At 38.3% G+C, this 22702-nt stretch overlaps 1 protein-coding gene across 1 annotated transcript in view; it reads right to left on the bottom strand.

Moving 5' to 3' along the window:
- The window catches only part of ilk (integrin-linked kinase), a 108392-nt gene that overhangs the window by 50268 nt on the left and 35422 nt on the right, over window positions 1-22702 (bottom strand). Inside the window, exons 3-4 of the mRNA XM_034009430.3 lie at window positions 16062-16227; window positions 4805-4900 (exon numbers count right to left, since the gene is read on the bottom strand). Coding sequence (XP_033865321.3) covers window positions 4805-4900; window positions 16062-16227 — 262 coding nt within the window. The remainder of the gene's footprint in view (window positions 1-4804; window positions 4901-16061; window positions 16228-22702) is intronic.

Genomic DNA, 22702 nt, shown 5'->3' with positions numbered 1-22702 from the left:
CATGATAAAATAGCTTTTAATTTCATCACTTTTCCAGGAGGAATGAAGCATTATTTCAATGAGCTGTAAGGGTACCAACAAATTTGAGCACGTCTGTATACAGATTAATCAACTAATTTTGGCCATTTTAACAACTCAAATACCAAACACAAAGCACCTGCCGTTTTTATAAAATCACATGACTTGAGCTCAGTATTTTGTTATCCCAAGGTACAATACTACCAAGCAATCAACAAACCTATCTGCTCACTATTTTAAATGTAAATAACATTACGTGCCCAAAGAACTATTGATGTCAAACGTAGACTGTTGCTTTTTCATTGTGCATCAGGAATATATATATATATATATATATATATATATATATATATATATATATATATATATATATATATATAATTACACACACACATATAAATTACACACTGTAAAATATTTTACTTGTTTTAATGGTTCGATAGCCCTTTTTGCAGAAGACCCAGACACAAGATTTGAAGTTTAAGCACTTTCGTGCGATTTTATTAATTATATTAAAGTTTGCAAATGAGAGGAGGCCATTCAGCCCATCTTGCTTGTTTGGTTGTTAGTAGCTTATTATTATTATTATTATTATTATTATTTATTTCTTAGCAGACGCCTTTATAGATATCACATTATTTTTACATACAATTACCCATTTATACAGTTGGGTTATTACTGGAGCAATCTAGGTAAAGTACCTTGCTCAGGGGTACAACAGCAGTGTCCCCCACTGGGGATTGAACCCACAACCCTCCGGTCAAGAGTCCAGAGCCCTAACCACTACTCCACACTGCTGCCCTATTATTATTGATCCCAGAATCTCATCAAGCAGCTTCTTGAAGGATCCCAGGGTGTCAGCTTCAACAACATTACTGGGGAGTTGGTTCCAGACCCTCACAATTCTCTGTGTAAAAAAGAGCCTCCTATTTTCTGTTCTGAATGCCCCTTTATCTAATATCCATTTGTGACCCCTGGTCCTTGTTTCTTTTTTCAGGTCAAAAAAGTCCCCTGGGTCAAAATTGTCTATACCTTTTAGGCAGAAATAAGACAAAACAAAACAAAACAAAAGCCTAACTCCGTCTCCATCCAGCTAAGCCGTTTACCAGTTAAACAAAATAACACACTTTCACAAGCACAAACAAAAAGGTTTTCACACTACCTTTTTCACCACATAGGTCTTTTCACCTCTCTTCACACAGACTGGAGACTGCCCCGAACAAACATTTCTGCCCTGTTACATACCTGCCTGCTAATTACCGGCAAGTGACACAAATGAAATCATAAAACAATTAAACAGGTCATCAAATTAAATAAACTAATTACACCTGTGTCTGTGCGAGCACAGCCACACCACACACATTTAGCTGGCAGGGACAGAAACCCTATCCCTGCCAGCCACCAACACATTTTCTTCAGGCAGGGATTTGCCCTGCTACAATGCATACATATACACATACACAACCAAAAGGATTTGGTGAACCAGACCCAAAAGACCAGGGGTATCAAACTCCAGTCCTCAAGGGCCTCACGGTCTTCTGGTTTTCATTCCAACTTAAGCTCTCAATTAACTTAATCTAATTATTTGTTCAATTGGACATATTTAATATTTTGTCATGGTCTTTTGCATTTGGTGATTTCAAAAATGCACTTGATTCAAGGTACACTACCTATAAAACATTTTGAGGCCTGGAAAGAAGTGTTAAATTTGTGCAATTAAATAATTAGACCAATTAAGTAATTAAAAGCTTGGGTGGAACAAAAGTTAGAAGACACTGCAGTCCTCCAAAACGCCCCTGCAAAAAGACCAGTTTATTAGAAGAAATGTTGCCAAATGCACCTATTTATAATATAAAAATATAAGTGTGAAGGTGTGGCAGGGCGAAAGCCCTAGGTGTAAATAGAGTGTGTGGGAATGTAAGGTTGGCAGGGATGGGGTTAAATCTGTCCCTGCCAACAATCCCAGGTGTGACCACTCCCCAATTAGGTAAATGAGTGCTAATTGGAGAATGGCCACATGTATAAAAAGGAGAGGTTTAGGTGGTGGTGTAAGAAGAAAAGCCAGTGAAGGCGTTGCCCAGCTTGGCCCGTGTAAGTTTTGGATCTATAGTCCTTATTGTTGTGTTTTGTGTTTAACCCTTTGCGGTCCATTGTCGGACCTGGTCCGACATTGCAATTATTCCTATCAGGTCCATTGTCAGACCCTGTCCGACATCATTATAGAAACGCAAAAAACGGCTTTTAGTCGTTTTTCCTCCGGAAAAAGTCGAGAAAACCATTCAATGGCCGAGTGGGAGCGACAGGAGCCATGTCAAGTCGGGAGAAAAAAAAAAAAAAGGCGTATCTCATGAATCCTCATACATGGCCCTGGTATCAGATAACGGGGTGGTCGTAAGTAAACAAGCTGTCTGGATAGTGAGTCAGCGCACAGAGAACACAGACATTTGCAGAGCTTTTTTGAGATGTTATAGTAATAAAATAATGACTTGGATCGCATTATTGAGGAGTTTGGTGATAAAACGAGTGATCAGGAGATGATTGATCAGTATGTACGACTATTATTATTATTATTATTATTATTATTTATTTCTTACATAGGTGAAAGCTATAGCGAACGAAAGGGTGGGGAGGGCTGGAGATGCCTAGTGAGTGCTTTGTTGATATGCAGGGCCATTTAAACCCGTTTGACTGTGAAAAAAAATACTTTTAAACAGTGCGTCTAAAATTAACTGCGCGTGTGAAAATAAATTAGACCTGGCGTGCCTAACGCGCATTTAATAAATGGACCGCAAGGGGTTAAACTCTTTATTTTGGCCCTCGTGCCTTGTTCATTTGTTCGTGTTTTTTTCTTTGGTTTTGTATTAAAAAAAGTGCACATACGCGCTTGAACTGCAGCTTCTTGACTCCTTCCTGCCGGTAACAGCTTAGGCAATGATGCTATCCTCCTACACAAGGCTACACGATTGTGTTAAAGGTGTTAAAAACGTGGACATTGAGAAATACTTCCAGCATACAATAGAATATCTACTATATTAGGATCAAATTCCCAACAGTACATACATAAAATAAACTTTCTTTTTATACATTATTTCTGCCTGTCTGTAGTAGCTAAAACCTCCGATGTCCGTATGGATTAAAAACATTAGTTAGTAAGTGTGGCAGTGTGCCCTGCCCATGTGTGGATTTTGTGTTATGTGTTGCATGTGGGATGTGAATGTTGGTGTATAGGTATTGGTGCACAGGATATAAATGGGTCTGTGTAGCACGAGTGATTTAAAATATATAGTTGTATTTAGGCACAGGGATGCAAAATCACTTCACGTGCAGATAGGGGCAGCAGTGTGGAGTAGTGGTTAGGGCTCTGGACTCTTGACCGGAAGGTCGTGGGTTCAATCCCAGGTGGGGGACAGTGCTGTTGTACCCTTGAGCAAGGTACTTTACCTAGATTGCTCCAGTAAAAACCCAACTGTATAAATGGGTAATTGTATGTACAAATAATGTGATATCTTGTACAATTGTAAGTCGCCCTGGATAAGGGTGTCTGCTAAGAAATAAATAATAAAGTATGTGAGCACAGGATTGCACAAATTAGTTCACGTGCTGGGATTCAAGTGAATAATTAATTGGTAATTGAATCCCGGCACAACAGTATATATAGATGCACGTTTTACTCACTCGGGGTTGTGTGTTCAATGAGTGGAGAACGGGTGTGGAGAGAGAAAGAGAAAATAAAAAGTAAGCAAAATAACAAATGCTACTTGTGCAACAGGACTTGCACGATACTTGTTTAGTGTTCGTCCACTGTCTGTTTTGTTTGGGACAACAGCGCCTCCAAGACTCAGGTCAGAAAGATTACTGCGAGGCAAAAAAAAAAAAAAAGGCAATGGCAGAAGATGCCATCAGGCTACGGGACTGGATCCAGAATCTCATCAAGCAGCTTCTTGAATGATCCCAGGGTGTCAGCTTCAACAACATTACTGGGGAGTTGGTTCCAGACCCTCACAATTCTCTGTGTAGAAAAGTGCCTCCTATTTTCTGTTCTGAATGGCCCTTTATCTAACCTCCATTTGTGACCCCTGGTCCTTGTTTCTTTTTTCAGGTCAAAGAAGTCCCCTGGGTTGACATTGTCTAGCCTGTCTGCATACGACATGCCTTTTAAACCCGGGATAATTCTGGTTGCTCTTCTTTGCACTCTTTCTAGAGCAGCAATATCCTTTTTGTAACGAGGTGACCAGAACTTAACACAATATTCTACGTGAGGTCTTACTAATGCATTGTAGAGTTTTAACATTACTTCCCTTGATTTAAATTCAACACTTCTCACAATATATCCGAGCATCTTGTTGGCCTTTTTTATAGCTTCCCCACATTGTCTAGATGAAGACATTTCTGAGTCAACATAAACGCCTAGGTCTTTTTCATAGTTCCCTTCTTCAATTTCAGTATCTCCCATATGATATTTATAATGCACATTTTTATTGCCTGCATGCAATACTTTACACTTTTCTCTATTAAATGTCATTTGCCATGTGTCTGCCCAGTTCTGAATGCTGTCTAGATCATTTTCAATGACCTTTGCTGCTGCAACAGTGTTTGCCACTCCTCCTATTGACATGTTCAACACAGGAAACCTTATTTCAAGGGAGTTAAGAACAAACCTAAATGCATGCAACAATTGTGAGCTGTTACCCAATACATTACTTGGATATAAATATTACATGTTCATAATATTCATATTATTATCCAAACATGACGAATATGAAGCCTATTGTGGAGAAGTTCTGACCTCAGCAACCTGTTCTTGACCCCAGAAGCAGGCATAGTGCAGCGGTGTGTTCCCATGTTCATTAGCTGCATTGGTGTCCGCTTTGCACTGGATCAGCTGAAACACAAAGATAACCCATTACACACAGGTTACCAAATGGAATTACACAACATAATAAAATGATTGCTGAATATAAAATGAATAGAGCTTTATTACTTTAATGAGCTAGCCCCCAAAATGTTATCAATTTACTAAGAATGCTGAACAACGTTGTTCATTAATTCCACTCAGACAAATGATTGGTATCCCTGAATAGGTAACCCTCTTCAAAAATAGGTAAAGTCTTTGAATATATAATAGGGATTCAACTATGATTTTCCCCAAATAGAAACTGACATTTGCATAAAATTCCAAACTGAATGATTACCGACAAAGATAAAACTGAACCGAAACCGAATTCTTTTTTTGTACAATGAGAAAACGTTGGCAGTTTCAGCACTACGCTGATGGGCATTTTCAGGAGCAAATTGCTTTGCTGCATGTAGACAGTTCAAAGTAATACAATAATTTTAATATAGTAACATAAATCTAGACCTACCCCTGATGGATTCTACTAGCCCTCAGTACTGTATGTGGATGAAAGGTGCTGGTGCTGCTACCTAAATGTATGAAACTCATTTTCATTTCTCAGTGATTCAGAGGTACAAACAGATTGATACATTACGATGGTGTGATTGAAGGAGTATTGTGGTGAGGAATCATATCGTCATAAAGAACCACTGCCTTTGCTTACCAGTTGCAAGCCTGTCACGTACTAGTACGCATACCACAGGTTGAAAAACACTGCTCTAGAGCAGTTTCTCAACCCATGGGTCGCCACCCAAAAGTGGGTTGTAAGAATGTGTGAAAGAGTAGCAAAGAAACTTTGAAAACAGATAATATTTTATACATTTTGTAAAAAAAAAAATTAAAATAGGTGCCGCTTGTGCTACACTGCATGTTAACAGTGTGCATACTTATAAAGTTATTTGAACAGAAGCAGGTGCCACCGATTAGCCATTTTATTATAAACTTGCAGTGGAGATTAGAGTGCATTTTAGTCAGTGAAATGAGTCTTTTAGTTGGTGAAAATGGAGAAATTATTAAACTCTTCACAATTTGAGAGAAAAGTAAATCGTAGGTACGACCCTGCTTACTTAAAGTTGGGGTTTTTGTTTACTGAGGACCAAAAGGGTGAACACAGGCTGCAGTGCGTCATCTGCAGTGAATTGTTAGCAAATGAAAGGCTAAAATCATCAAAACTATGTAGGCATTTGGAGGCAAAGCACCCAAGCTATAAAGACAAGCCTCTTGATTTTTTTCATTGAAAAAGCAAAGATATTGAAACGTCATAAAATAAACTTGAAATGTGTGTACTGTCCAGGAGCAAGCATTGCGTGCCTCTTGCCTTGTTGTGCACCGTATTACAAAACGTTACCTTCTGCTATTGACATGTGCACTTAATTGTTGGTTAACCCTTTGTGGTCCTATGTCGGACCAGGTCCTACATTACAATTCACGATAGCTGCTTCCGCATCCAGCGCTCAAAGAATATCACGGACATTTGGATAGCTTTTTGTGATGTTATAGTAATAAAATAATGACTTGGATCGCATTATTGAGGAGTTTGGTGATAAAACGAGTGATCAGGAGATGATTTATCAGTATGCACTACTATGAAGAGAAATGTGATAAATACAGCGAACAAGGAGTGGGGCAGGGCAGGAGATGCAGTACTGAGTGTCCTGTTGATATGCAGTGCCTTTTAAACCTGTTTTACTGTGAATAAACAGCGTGTGTGAAAATAAATTAGACCTGACGCGCCTGACAGGCGCTGAATAAATGGACCGCAAAGGGTTAAGTCAGCTGCAAAAAAGTTGAAAACAGTCCCTCTTTCTAATGATACAATAAGGTGAAGAATCTTTGATATTTCAGAAGACATCAAACAACTGATCACCTTTCAAGTAAGTGACTATTTTGCATTACAATTAGACAAATCTACAGATGTAGCAAAACACGCCATTTTGCTGGTTTATGTGGGGAAATTATTTTCAAGAACAGTACCTGTTTAGTGCTGATTTGCCAACTTCTACTACTGCTCCGAATATATTTGGTGCACTGGATAATTACCTGTAGTCAGTGGGACTGAGCTGGACAAAGTGTGTTGGTGTTACAACTGATGGAGCCGCTTCAATGGCGGGGAAACATGCAGGTGTTGTGCAAAGAATCCTTTCGAAAGCCCCCTGCAACATGGAACCACCGTTTCCTGCACGGGAGGCATTAGCAGCTAAAGACATGGTACCTGAGCTTCACAAAACTCTTAAAGATGTGGTGTAAATTATATCAAACAAAATGCCAATAATTAACAATGTTTCAAGTTTTCTGTCAGGAAATGGGTAGTGAGCATGTCCACCTGCTTTATCATGCTGAGGTTCGTTGGCTGTCCCGTGGCAGTTTTGTCTTGTGTATACGAACTGAAAAGTGAATTGGGAGCTTTTCTTAAAGAAAAGAAGTCTCACCTTTCTCTGCAGAACAAACATGTTTCAAAAGGTAGGATGTACATGATTCCTAATGTGTCTCTAGAAACAAAAAACTGGAAAGATTCTACTGGCCAGGAAGCACTGAAGAAAACGATCCGTAATCACTTAACTAAATTACACACTAGATTCTGTGATTACTTTCCAGATGAGCAACTCGGGGATGAAGAATGGATCCGCGATCCATTTGGAGTGGCGTTGGGAAACGGGAGTCTACCAATGGAGTAAGAATCTCAGCTGGTCGAGTTATCGCAGTCTACAGAGAGAATATATTGAAATTAGTCTTTCCCCAGTTTTGTTGCAGCGCTGCTGGTAAATATCTCACTCTTGCATGCCATGCTATTAGTTATTTTGCCTTTCAGTACAACATAATTGTGTGAAACAGGATTCTCTGCCTTAGGTTAATAGTATTAAGCAGTACATGTTGCAGGGTAAGGCAATATCATTTTTATCATGAATTACGAGTTTTCATGGTCCTAAGCGGCCTCTTGTGGTGAGATTTTCGAAAGCACCAAAGACTGCATTCTAAATTTCACCTGAAGAGGGCAAACTTGCACCACCCCATAATTAAAGACCAAACATATATGTTCTTCCTGCTGGTTAGCAAAGTTTTTTTGTTCCAATATGTACTGTGTGTGTCAGCATGTGTACAGTTCTGTATATGCCTGCATTTCCACAAGGTTATTTTAAGTAGACAAACATTACGGCAGAAAAGCTGCTCATACAGCTGTAACACCCCGGGATACTACAGGTAAAAAGAGAAGGACAAGACCATGAAAAGTTCAAAGTTTTAAGTTATTAAAAATCACATCTACAACAAGAGAGACATATAACTACTATAAATAAAACACTTAACTATCAGTCTCTGTATTCTTCAATTATTCAGAACAGAACTTAACCTATAGTGCGCATATAAACACACCAGTTTTTGTAAAACAACAAAAGTCATATCTAATAAATTACAAACATACACAACTTGTAATTATATTCAATTCCCAACAAATCAAAACCAATTTATATCAACACGCATCCTACATTAAATAACAAAACATAAACACTTTCTATAAATAGTGAGTATTTCAAAACTACTGTGTAAAAATCATACATGCACAACACACTCAGCTACTTCAGTATAACGTTTACCAGGGACAGTATTTAATACAGGGTTAAAGCAGGTTTAAATAAAGAGCTGAAGTTAATATTCCAATCTAAAAGTAGTATTACTGAACTGCTTTTATATAATGTTTACCAGGGACAGTATATAATACCAGAATTACTCGTGGGTTTTAAGAAATTACTACAGTTAAATGCTTTAACTAAAAAGTATTCACAAGTCAGTCACCAGACATATAAAACAAAGAGGAGAGAGAAATGTGAGATTTGAGAGATGGTCTTACTAAACTCTGTAGGTATCGCGCAATCACTTCCAGAATTTGTTTCCAAAGCATGTCCGGGTTTGATCTGTGGAAAAGGTGGCAACCTTACTTAAAGTGTGTGTCCCCGTATGTGTACAGTTCTGTATATGCCTGCATGTCCACGAGGTTATTTTAAGTAAACAAACATTACAGCAGAACAAGCTGATCAGCTCTAATTATATTAAAATGTTAGCTTTTTGGGGGGATTCTCCGTGAATAGCTGTGCGATCTTCACCGTTACAATTGTATTTCATAGAACAAACGACTCTGAAGAGTTCTGTCTATACTTTTCATTACCTAAAATAATTAGTTCAATGAAAGATACGCTCCCAAAGTTGAACCACCTCCCTCATGCGTTTTTTAAATGTGTTACACGCACGGCTTCGTTGCAACACACAGTCTCAGGATTTTTAAACAAACTGTATTCGTGTGACTTGTAAAGCTCATATATTATACATTTTATTGTTTCGATTATCTTTTGGTTTAAAAAACGTGGTGCAGTTTTTTGTTGTTTTTTTTCTCGTGGATGCTGTAGAACTGCAATAGTTCTTCAAAAAAAAAGTTTTCTTAGTTTATAGTATGTGTCTTTGTATACTGTACTGTGTGTATGTGTAAAATAATATCAGCCTTTCCACTGTAATTACTGTGGCTGCTTCAAGAGATATTTTTTCCACATGATATTTCTAATGCACATTTGTATTGCCTGCGTGCAGTACTTTACACTTTTCTCTATTAAAATGTTGTTTACCGTGTGTCTGCCCAGTTCTGAATGCTGTCTAGATCATTTTGAATGACCTTTGCTGCTGCTGCAAGAGTGTTTGCCACTCCTCCTATTTTTGTGTCGTCTGCATTTAATAAGTTTGATTACTATACCAGAATCTAAATCATTAATGTAGATTAGGAAGAGCAGAGGACCTAATACTGATCCCTGTGCTACACCACTGTTTACCTCGCTCCATTTTGAGGTTTCTGCTCTAATCAGTACTTTCTGTTTTCTACATGTTAACCATTCCCTAATCCATGTGCATGCATTTCCTTGAATCCCTACTGCGTTCAGTTTGAGGATTAATCTTTTATGCGGGACTTTGTCAAAAGCTTTCTGGAAATCTAAATAAACCATGTTGTATGCTTTGCAATTATCCATTGTTGATGTTGCATCCTCAAAAAGATCAAGCAGGTTAGTTAGATACGATCTCCCTTTCCTAAAACCATGTGACTGTCTCCCAGGATACTGTTACCATATAGGTAATTTTCCATTTTGGATCTTATTATAGTTTCCATAAGTTTACATATAATAGAAGTATAAAATAAGTATTGGTCTGTAGTTACCTGGTTCGGTTTTGTCTCCCTTGTGTCAAGAGACTGTTGCATGATCTTGGTTAGCGGTTTGTAAATAACTTATTTAATTTCTTTGAGTACTATTGGGAGGATCTCATCCGTCCCAGGGGATTTGTTTATTTTAAGAGCTCCTAGTTCCTTTAACACTTCTGCCTCTGTTATGCTAAAGTTATTTAAAACTGGATAGGAACAGGTCGACATGTGGGGCATGTTGTCCGTATCTTCCTTTGTAAAAAAATGTGAAAAGTAATCATTTAATATATTTGCTATTTTGTTTCCTTGTCTATGATTTTGCCATTTGTATCTCTTAGACATATTTAACCTCCTCTTTGAATGTTCTCTTGCTGTTATAGTATAAAAAACATTTTGAAATTGGTTTTAGCCCCTTATCAATGTTCATTTCTTTCTCTCTTGGCCTTTCTAACTTCCTTTTTGACTTGTGTTTGCAGTTCCAAGTACTCTTTCTATGTACTTTGTTTTTGGTCCCTTTTAAAACGCTCTGTAAAGTGCCTTTTTTCGCCGATGTATTTTTTTTTAATTGATCTATTAAACCATTTTGGCCATTTTGTTTTAGATTTAGATTTGTCTACTTTTGGGATGTAATTGTTTTGCGCCTCTAGTACTACATTTTTAAAAAACAGCCATCCTTTTTCTGTGGATATTTTCTCTATTTTACTCCAATCTACTTCTGTTAGTCTCCGTTTCATACCTTCATAGTTTGCTTTAGTCATTACTTTTCGGGTTTTAAAAATCACTTCAAATGAGACCATGTTGTGGTCTGAGTTTGCAAGTGGTTCTCTGACCTCTGTTTTAGTTATTCTGTCTTCGTTATTTGAAAAGACTAAGTCAAGGCATGCCTCCCCTCTAGTCGGTGCCTTGACAAATTGTGTTAGGAAGCAGTCATTTGTCATTTCCACCATTTCAATTTTGTCCGTCGTGCTCCTCACCGGGTTTTCCCATTTTATAAGGAGATGTTTTTTGCACTTAAGCCATTATTTACTGGGTCGCGACTGGCCATCAATGTTTACAAATGGGTCCTATATTCAATAGATTTGGGGGTTTTAACGCTAGCACCACCACCATAGCCGCTTTTTGAACGGCTTTTGCAATTCAAATTTAAATATCTCTGCGTATGTGAAAAACGAGAGCCCCGTAAAAAATGATCTACATAAAACTCGAAAATAGCTCAAAATAAGCACCGAAAAATACAATTAGTAAAACCCGAAAAACAGAAGCCCTAAGTATAAGGTACCTTTCATTAGTTAATATAAAAGATTATACATAACAAGAAACCTTAAATCTAAGACAGTGTTAGTCCAGTAACTCCCACTCGGACTGCCAAGATTAAATTTTGCTTATCTGCTAATGTCCAATGTTGCCTCGCTCATGAAGGCAACTCGATCATAGCCCCATGCATGCACCTAGGTCATCAAATTAGGTCACAGCTTGTACTGAATTGTCTCTTGACTTAACAGTTTCCCTGTTAAAGTAAAACCTTTATACTTATATTGTTTCAATTAGATTGGAATACCTGTGTTTAGCTTAAAGGCTGCTTCCCAATCAAGTTTACCCTTTTTTGTAATAAGAAACATGACTGTGAACACATTCTCAAGCCAATTAAATGAGATGCTCGTTTTCTGCCTTTCCTCTCAAGGTTATTGGCCTTTGGCACAGGTAGCTGTCAGATAAGGAAAGCTTATTTCATTTCACAGGTGTCACTGGTCAGCGAGCTCAACCCAGCTCTCTTTTTACTCAGACTTACAGACTTACTTAAGATTCTATAATAATAATTTGTACCGTTATACTCGAATAAACAGGAATATAGGATCCTACAATATTCTTATAAGCTAATACAGAGTACATCATAACATTAGCCTGAACAATGTGTTTTAACAATTTGTTTACAACATCCAGTTTATATCAAGCAGATCGGCTGGTTCCAGCAAGATTCACATTCCCTCTCTTGTTCAGCTCTGAGTAGCTCTCAGATATGGGAGGCCCGTGTCTTAAGTCTGGCTGGTTTCCAAGGAGTTTTTGCCTGTTCCTCTCAAGGTTAACACAGACAAGCTTTTTTCTAATATTAGATAATTGGCTGCTCTGTTTCTTAGTTTGAATCCTGTTATGCTGCTCATAATTTGCTGCAACAGTATTTCTGCTAGTTTTATAGTCTTTAAAACCCAGTACAGAATTATTACAATATTTTAACATTGTTGCAGTTTCACAAATGAGTGACAGTCTTGGGTCAGGTTCTCCTCTCATTGAGTGTGTCAAAGCCACCACATGATCATTTATCTATTTCTGCACATCACAGGTGTGGGTGACAGTCTTTAAAAGCCTGATACCTGCAAAACACTTAAAACCTTGTTAGCCGAGCTCCCATCTCTAAAATTTTCATCTCCATCATTAGTAGGAAAACGCCAAACAAATTAAGCTTTTTCTATCAAAGAGCCATACATCTCTGCCACATAACCGCAACACTGGAGAAACGCTATGGCGACTGTGTAAGCGTACTATGGGAAAAACTGCAGGTCACTGATAAAGTGGCTTTTACCACTGACTGTTGGACAGCGTTAAACATGGAAAGCTACAGACAATTACTTGTCATTATACAGAGAACTGGGAGCTTCAAGCCGCTGTTCTACAGACTGAAAGCATGCCTGAATGACATATAGCAGAAAATCTTGCTGAGGGCATGAAGTTAAGGTCATGAAGAGCAAGGCAATGTTGCCTTCGTTGGGTGTGAAGATTCAGGGGCACCAAGGCAGTTCTAGGGGGCAAAAGGCAAAATATAAATCCAACCCCAGGGCACCAAGGTGATCTCATACTAATTCATAAAAAAAAAAAAATAATAATAATACAGATTAATGCTGATGAAAAATATCAAATGGGAGATACTGAAATTGAAGAAGGAATCTATGAAAAAGACCTAGCAGTTTATGTTGACTAGGAAATATCTTCATCTAGACAATGTGGGGAAGCTATAAAAAAGACCAACAAGATGCTCGGATATATTGTGAAAAGTGTTGAATTTAAATCAAGGGAAGTAATGTTAAAACTTTATAATGCATTAGTAAGACCTCACCTAGAATATTGTGTTCAGTTCTGGTCACCTTGTTACAAAAAGGATATTGCTGCTCTAGAAAGAGTGCAAAGAAGAGCGACCAGAATTATCCCAGGTTTAAAAGGCATGTTGTATGCAGACAAGCTAAAAGAATTGAATCTGTTCAGTCTTGAACAAAGAAGACTATGTGGTGATCTGATTCAAGCATTTGCAATTCTAAAAGGTATTGATAATGTCAGCCCACGGGACTTTTTCGACCTGAAAAAAGAAACAAGGACCAGGGGTCACAAATGGAGATTAGAAAAAGGGGCATTCAGAACAGAAAATAGGAGGTATTTTTTTACACAGAGAATTGTGAGGGTATGGAACCAACTCCCCAATAATGTTGCTGAAGCTGACACCCTGGGATCCTTCAAGAAGCTGCTTGATGAGATTCTGGGATTAATAAGATACTAAAAACCAAACGAGCAAGATGGGCTGAATGGCCTCCTCTCGTTTGTAAACGTTCTTATGTTCTTATGATCACGGAGCTTAAAGGGTTAAATTACCCAATTACCCTGTGTAGACATAATAAAATGTTTTATAAAATGATACTAAAGTGACGAAAACCGCCAAATGCAAAAATATTAAAAGAAACAGCATGTACTGAAATGAGTTTCATTTGTCTAATTTACTTTGTTGTTGCATTTTATCAGGATGTGGATTGAATTCAAGTCTAAGGGCCTTACGTGAGCTGCAGTTATACTCAGATGTGATTTGCACGTGACTTGCCACTTACAACCGACCGCGTAAACAATGGGAGTACCAGGAAAATAATAAATAAAAGTGAATGTCTATTCATACATTCAGTGTTTGGACTTACAGACTGAGGGTCAATGTGGCCCCCATTCTAAATTTTAGGGGGACATTTTCTTCAGTGAGTGGGTCAATATGTTTGATAATTCAGAACCAACCACCATTTCTTATTTTTGTTTGTTTTTAAATATGCCAGCAGAGTTTACTGACCTTTTGTTTCTGAAGAACAAAAAATAAAACTGTAAAGCTGTAGATACAACCAAGGTGTCTCTACAATACTCACTGTCACTTCTGGGGAAAACATTGGGAAATGTGTCACAGTGATGCTGGTGTATCACCGAGTAGAGGACATTCATTGTACCAAATCACATTAGAACAGGGGTTTTCAATCTTTTTAAGCTGCGTACCCCTTTCCAAAAAAAGTAGTCCACCGCATACCCCCATCTGAGATACAGTCATAATAAAATGAAAACAGAAAAAAAAGGTCTGTACAATAACATGATACAACAAAACGCACAAGCCTTGGAGTGTGCGATGGATACAATTATAAGTGTTACAGTATTATAATGGGAAAAAATATATATTATATTTACTTTTGGATAAAAATAGTCCCTCAAATTACTAATTAATTAAAATCAACGAAGCCTCCATGCTGAACTGTCACTCAGAAAGGACTATTCCGTGATAACAAATGGCAATCATGTATTTTTATTGATAATAAAATTGCAGAAAATAAGGCAAAGAAAAGATCACTATCCACATATCTCTACAGCTGATCTCATTATGAAAACATATTGGCATTAATTCTTGGTGACTAAAACGTACAGTACTGATGCTAATTAAAAAACAATAATAAAACGTTTACCTAGTATCAGTGTGATGGATGTCCCTGCTTGTTACAACACAAATCACTGATGATGGCAGGGAAATTGGAGAGCTTCAGTCGCAAGACATTTTTGGCGTTTTTAATCTCTGACGGTACTTCGTCTTGATCACCCTTTGCTAGTAATGTACTAGTATTGAGGCAACAATCCATATTTGTTCACTGGACTGAAAGCTAAAAACTCTCACACCAGACGTAACGGCTTGTCAAATTAGACCGCACGGCAATACTTCAGTTTCTGATTGGCCATAGATTATGTATTTTGAAATGAACCAATAGTACTTAAGTTACAATAAACTTTAAATCAGGTCATTGAAAATAATAAATATCGATTTGCAGGCATGAACGCACACAGGAAATAAAATGAGTTAAAGACTAGGCTTTAGTTTTTTAAAATATGTAATTTTTTTTTTTATCCCAAAGACAGACTGCAGTAACCGCCCAACTGTTTATATGACATTTAAACAACATGTCATATTTAATAGGGCCTATGTAAATTAGTCATGTGTACACTGAACACTCTGTCACAGCACATCAGTCTAGTGTTGGCGATTAAACGTTGATTACATGACAAAAGTTTGCAATAGATTGGCAAGAGATACTAAATAAAATGCGTTGTCCGCCATTTCAGAATGTTTCTCGCGTACCCCAGTTTGATGTGGGGGGGACCTACGGGCGCGTTAAGAGAAATTCAGCGGGACATTTTTTTATTTCAGGGGGGCATTGGCACAATGGCGCGGCCTAGCACGAACACTGTTTTTATTCTTTCTATGTTGTGTCTAATTGTATAATACATTCAGTTTATTTGTAAAAACCAAAAAAATTCGTGTGTAATAATAGTACGTCCCATTCCTTGTCTGCACAAAATGCAGTTCGGTTTTTCAGTTTACCGAAAACCAATTGGACATCAAAAACAACTGAAATAGTCGATAAAAAACCAAACCATAACCAACTTGCATCCTTTATATATTATATACATTTACTACCAATGCCTATAGTGACTGAATGGGATAGTGCTTCTTCACTTTACATCAAAAATGTATTTCTGCACTAAATACTGTTCCTTTCTTGTAGAGTAACTAACACGTATTTCGTAGAATAAATATCCCACCTAGTCATTCTGCACAAGTAGTAAATGGATTTTATGAAAAGGGGACGACCCAACCAAACCAATGTTGCATGCGAGCAGGTGGATGGTTGCCGTGTTTACCTTGGTGACAATATCACGGTGCCCATGGCTGGAAGCGAGGTGAAGGGGCGTGTCATCCCCCCGGTTCATCACATTGATCCGTGCCCCTCGCATGATCAGCATATCCACAACATTACAGCGGCCTTCCCTACAGGCCCAGTGCAGCGGGCTAAAACCGTGATCATCTCTGTGGAGGAGAGAAAGAAATGATTTACATTTTTAAAAATCTATCAAGTATAGTAACAGATATTATATTTTGCATTGTTTTACACCGATAGCTCCTGCAGTCCATACAAAATTTCACTGTTAATTATATTTAGTCTGCAGCAAATACAGTGCCTATATTCAAAATGTTCACCTTTTGTTGCCTTATAGCCTGGAATTAAAATGCATTAAAATATATATAATTGTTTTTCATTTACCTACACATCCTACCACACAACTTCCAAGTGAAAAAAATATTCTAGAAAATTTGTAGAAAATTAATTAAAAATAAAAACTGAAATAGCTTGGTTGGATAAGTGTCCACCCCCCTTGTAATAGCAATCCTAAATTAGCTCAGGTGTAACCAATCGCCTTCAAAATCACACACCAAATTAAGTGGCCTCCACCTGTGTTAAATTGTAGTGATTCAAATGATTTCAGGATAAATTCAGCAGTTCCTGTAGGCTCTGCTGGGTAGAGCATTTCAAAGCAAAGACTCAACCATGAGCACCAAGGCGCTTTCAAAAGAACTCCGGGACAAAGTTGTTGAAAGGCACAATTCAGGGGATAGGTATAAAAAAATATCAAAGGCCTTGAATATCCCTTGGAGCACGGTCAAGAAGATTATTAAGAAGTGGAAGGTGTATGGCACCACCAAGACCCTGCCTAGATCAGGCCGTCCCTCCAAACTGGATGACCGAGCAAGAAGGAGACTGATCAGAGAGCCTACCAAGAGGCCAATGGCAACTAGAGGCTTTTATGGCCAAGACTGGTCAAAATGTGCGTGACAACAATAACCCAAGCACTCCACAAAGCTGGTCTGTATGGTAGGGTGGCAAGAAGGAAGCCATTACTCAAGAAAGCCCACCTTGAATCCTGTTTGAAGTATGCAAAAAAACTCAGGAGATTCTGTAGCCATGTGGCAAAAAGTTTTGTGGTCTGACGAAACTAAAATTGAACTTTTTGGCCTAAATGCAAAGCGTTATGTTTGGCGCAAACCTAACAAAGCGCATCACCCAAAGAACACCATCCCTACTGTGAAGCATGGTGGTGGCAGCAACATGCTATGGGGATGTTTCTCATCGGCAGGGACTGGGGCACTTGTCAGGATAGAAGGGAAAATGAATGGAGCAAAGTACAGAGAAGTCCTTGAGGAAAACCTGCTGCCCTCTGCAAGAAAGCTGAAACTGGGACGGAAGTTCACCTTTCAGCATGACAACGGCCCAAAGCACACAGCCAATGCTACACTGGAGAGGATAAGGAACAAAAAGGTAAATGTCCTTGAGTGGCCCAGTCAGAGCTCCGACCTAAATCCAATCGAAAATTTGTGGCATGACTTGAAGCTGTCCATCAAAGCTCCCCAAGGAACTTGACAGAGCATGAACAGTTTTGTAAAGAATGGTCAAATATTGCCAAATCTAGGTGTGCAAAGTTGGTAGAGACCTATCCCAACAGACTCACAGCTGTAATTGCTGCCAAAGGTGCTTCCACCAAGTATTAACTCAGGGGGGTGAAGACTTATCCAAATATGATCTTTCAGTTTTGTATTTCTAATATATACATTTTTTTCTCAATAAAAACTTTTTCCCCCTTAACAGTGTGGAGTATGGTGTGTAGATAAGTGGAAAAAAAATCCTCATTTAAATGCATGAAACTCTAAGGCACTGACACAACAAAATGTGAAAAAAGTTCAAGGGGGTGTAGACTTTCTATTGGCACTGTATATGCCTCTAATATCCAGCAGCTAAAGTACCTTTTCACTGATGCCCTAAACAGTGTTATAAAATTGTTTTCAGGTCAAATAAAACCATTGATGCGAGGATCACTCTTGTTGTTAATTACTTTACAAGTTACATTATATTATTACTATGCTCAAATCATTTGTATAATATTGCTGTAATGGTACAAAATTAGTGCTGGGACGAACATTTTCAGATTTTCATGTCTGGATATTCTCTCAATTTAAATATTCATTCGGATATTTGTTTGTATTCAAAAAGTAATAAAAAGACATTACATTGCTCAGAACGCAGGCAGAGACAGCACAGCAGCAGGAGCGAGGGTGTGGCACGTGTGTGTGTGTGCCTTTAATGTGTTACATATTGTAACATCTTGCTGTAAAATTAAGCAGAAAAATATCCCAGGAGTAAAGAATAAGTTGTGTAGGCCTTACTCTTTACCCCAGGGAATCAACTACAAAACAAAGGATGTTTTGTTTATTCCTGAAATAAATAGTACATCAAGTTAACGTCGCATTTTATTTATTTTCGTACTTTTTTCTCATTCCTAGCCATTGTCATTTCTTCACAGTAAACAGTGGCCATAGACATGTTTTCATTCTTGATAAAACAGAGGTTATAATAGTGGGCTCACAGAACCAACAAAAAGGAAATATGGGATTCCAAATTAGGTGAACTCCAGTTCACCTATTTTTTAGGGAAAGGAGGGGTGGAAGATAGTGAACCATGAGCTCACATTCAATTAATTTTGAAAAGGGAGTCATCTGTACTTTTTGAAATATATTAATTCATACAAGGATAAGATCTGTCAAAACAGAGCAAATAATTTGATTTAACTGGGTCTTCTGACGTATTAAATGGAGAAAAAAACGGAGGTAAAACCCCAGTCAAGTGTCACTCAACTTGATCTTACAAGTTGCGTGGTCCATGCTCTGAAGATCTCTGAAAAAGCTGGTTGTTATTTGGTCGTATTTAGAAGTCTCTGCTTTTGAAGACAGTTCTTGTTTTTACGTTATATTCTACCACTACACTTCCATATAGTGGAAGGTAAGAACCATTTTGAATTGACATCTCATTTAAATTGATGCATTGCTGTAAGGTATAGGAATTCGATTTTAGTTTGGAGAGTGATATATTGGATGTTTTGGGATTTAGCGGTGGGCGCTTTAGCGGTTTGCATGTCTAGCCTAAGGGCTGAGTATGTGATAACCATACCTGTATTACAGTGTTGAAGTATTAATGTTGTTAAACCTGTAAAGGCACTGGATTCACCCAGACTGCCTATTGCTTGGGATTTGCTGTGGTCTGCAACCACCCAATCCATTTTTAAGCATTTAATAAACAGAAGGAGCACTATTACTGCTCGGATTCATTAAAACTTCAAATTAAATGAGTCTGTGTGATTTTCCTGATTATTAAGTCATCTGGATACGTTGCAAGCCCAGTGCACGAACGATCCACTTACAGGAGTCTGAAACATCTCTGTCCTCCTTAAACGTCTCCCCTGAATTTAAGAATGTGCAGTTTGATGCTTACAGAAAATCAGAAATGGAGGGATATCAGCTATAAGAAAAAGGAAATGGTAGATGGAATTTCTTTGACCGAATTTTGGAGAAATGCAGAATAACTATTTCCCAATTTAGCAAGAAAGGCTAAAAGATATTTATCAGTTGTTACCAATTATGTGGATGCTGAAACAAGTGTCTTCATATGGACACATTTTCACAGAGCAATGTCAAACCGGCTTAACCAATTGACGATGTTTAAGTTTAATAGCAAAATACAATGCACAAGAATTGAAAATTGATTTTTTTTTCTTGCTTTCATGCAAACATAAGTAACACTATTCAGATAAAACAGAGGTTATGCTAGTGGGATCACAGAACCAACTACAGTTGTCCCGCGTTATACTGCCCCCCTATAATGCCACCCTTGTATACCATCAACTATTCTCTCTGAACACGTCACCAATGTAAAAACAGTGCTATTTTTACCCGTTATATTGCCACCCCGCTGTCCGCCATCTGCCAACTTTCCAAGCCAAGCAAACAAATATATGCATTGTAGTTTCCCTCGTAGCGCCAGTGAAAATAATCATGGCCAATTAAAAGAACAAAGTTATGCAGTTAACCTTTGACTCGCTTTCCTAATTCATTGTTAACTGAACGTTCATTTGAGAAATAGCCAAACTTAGACCAATTATTTCTGTATCTGATGCGGAGAGACCAATGCATGCCTTTGTTTCATCTAGAATTGATTATTGTAATGCACTTTTTTCTGGTGTCACAAAACGTATGGTATCCCGCTTGCAGCTTGTTCAGAATACTGCCACTAGAATTCCGACTAAAACCAGAAAAAGTGAACATATTACCCCTGTTTTGGCTACTTTACAATGGCTCCCTGTGCAGTATAGTGTTGTAAAAACAGAGGTCATAACAGAGTCAACAAGACAATACAATGTTGTAGTTAATATAGACTTAACCTTATCATATCACTTTTTTCCTCTAACCCATTCAGAAGAAAACAAGTTTCTTAGGCCCTGTCCACACTATGCCTTTAAACCTGCTTATACATTTAAGCCTGCTTAAAAGTGCTAAATACGCAGTATTTAATACCGTACTCGAGAACCGGACTCGAGACCACCTCAGGAGGTAGTCTCGAGTCCGGTTCTAATTAGATCGCATCAAGTAGTGCGGTTTATCAGAAGTGTGGACGCTGTAATACCGAACTACATTTTTTTGTGTATCCTCCAATATCCCAAAATGCTTTGTGGTATGTCTGGCGAAATACTCAGAGCAGGTGCCTGAAGGACTTGCTATCAGTGTACACTCCACACTAGGTATTCATTTTTATGCTTCAAAAAATATGTCAGGACATCTGTGTTAAACTAGTGGGGAAAATAACAAAAACACAACGTTAAATTAGGCGACTGCAAAAATGAAATGCAAGTTAAAAGCAGGATCGGGGATGAACAAATTACGTAATTTGTCAGCTCTGTTTGAAATAAAATTAAGAGGACCAGAATTAGGCTCAGGCAAGATATGAAGGAAAAAACAAAGATTGTTTTGTAATTAACAGCTTTTTCTGAGTTTAATTATAAAACAGAATCAGCGCAATTTGTTTAAAGGGACTTCACCTGATTAAAAATAAAACCTGAAAACTTCAAACCCTACTTGTGTGTGTGTTCGGATTTACTATACTTGTTATATTTCTTTTTAGCAATATGCACCTCTGTTAATATGGGGCATAACACATTATTTTAAAATAAAATACAGTGCATGGTGGGATACTATCGTATTCATTTCCACTGTTCATTGCGCTGCTGGGAATTGTAATTGAACTATTCTAATGGTGTGTGGACAGATTAAGCCTGACTAAACATGAAATGGTACTTCAGAGTGGCCGCTTTGAGCTGGATTAATCAGAGCGGTTTCGAGTACGGTTCTCGAGATCGGTTATGTAGTGTGGACAGGGCCTTTGTTACAGTTCTACAAATCTCTAATCAGCCAATGAAGTGTCTGGCTCTGTCCAGATCCCCACCAGAGGGGCTTGCTTTTATGACCCCCTCATAAACAAACTGCATTTTCTTAGCAAAACCTGTTTATATCTAGTTTACTATTTGGGAAGATGTTTATCAATAGGTTTGTAGCTCTGATACAAACAGTGGTCTTCCCAAAAGGCACATATATTTCATGTTAGGGCTGGACATCAAAGGACTTGTTTTTACAACATTGTCCTGTTGGTCAGTCTTTTGTTCTAAAGACAAAAGCCAGGATACAATCAGCTTCCCAGGTTCTAACCAGAATTCAGGAGACTAAAAGATGTTAATCAGATCCCTAGTCTCATTAGAAATTTAACCAGAACCTATTCTCAATTTGTGAGTTGTATTTGAAGACCTAACAATTAATTTACCTCTAAATAAAATGTTCCAACATATAGAATTGATTTTAAGATTTTGCTGTTAACTTACAAGGCCCAGGATGGATTAGCACCTAGTTATTTGCAGGAGTTACTGACCCCGTATCTTCCAAACTGCATTCTGAGATCACAGGATGCAGTTATTCCTAGGGTCAACAAAAGCAACACGGGAGGTAGGGCTTTTTCTTGTGGAGCTCCTAAATTATGGAATGCTCTGCCTTCATTTGTCAGGGAAGCTGGAACCGTTACAGTTTTCAAGTCAAGACTAAAAACACATTTCTAACTTTAAAATGGTTGCTTTTGTATTATGTGTATACTGTTATTTAAATGGTCTGATTATGGCAGTTGTATGTGTGACATTGTAACAGGGGAGACCTGGACTGGCCGTCTGACGTATGCACGATGCTGCAGGAAGAGGGCAGCAGTCCCGGGGAATCCACCTGTCAGTCATGGCAGTGACACAAAGAGGTGGGGAAGAGGGTGTGTGGGCTTTCCCTCTCTGAGTGGCTGGGGGGCGAGCTCATGGGGATTGCTTGGCCTATAAACTGATACTTTGTTGTTCCCTCAGGTCTGCCCTTTTTAGATGAATGAGCCGGCGGAGGCACTACGGACGGAGCGGGGCTGGAAGAGAGCCGCCAAATAATTACAAATAAAATATAAAGAATAGAGAAAAGAATATTGTATAGTGGGGAAATGAATGGGCAGACCCCAGGGATTGTATAGGGAAGTGAGGGAACACTTGTGCGGGTAGGACAGAGTCCCGGGCCGTGCGGGTAGCGACGGTTGGGGAATCAGCTGCAA

Source organism: Acipenser ruthenus, chromosome 9 (assembly GCF_902713425.1).
Source record: "Acipenser ruthenus chromosome 9, fAciRut3.2 maternal haplotype, whole genome shotgun sequence".
Classification (NCBI taxonomy): Eukaryota; Metazoa; Chordata; class Actinopteri; order Acipenseriformes; family Acipenseridae; genus Acipenser; species Acipenser ruthenus.
Note: the sequence above shows the minus strand (reverse complement) of the source record. Positions and strands in the feature narration are given on the sequence as shown.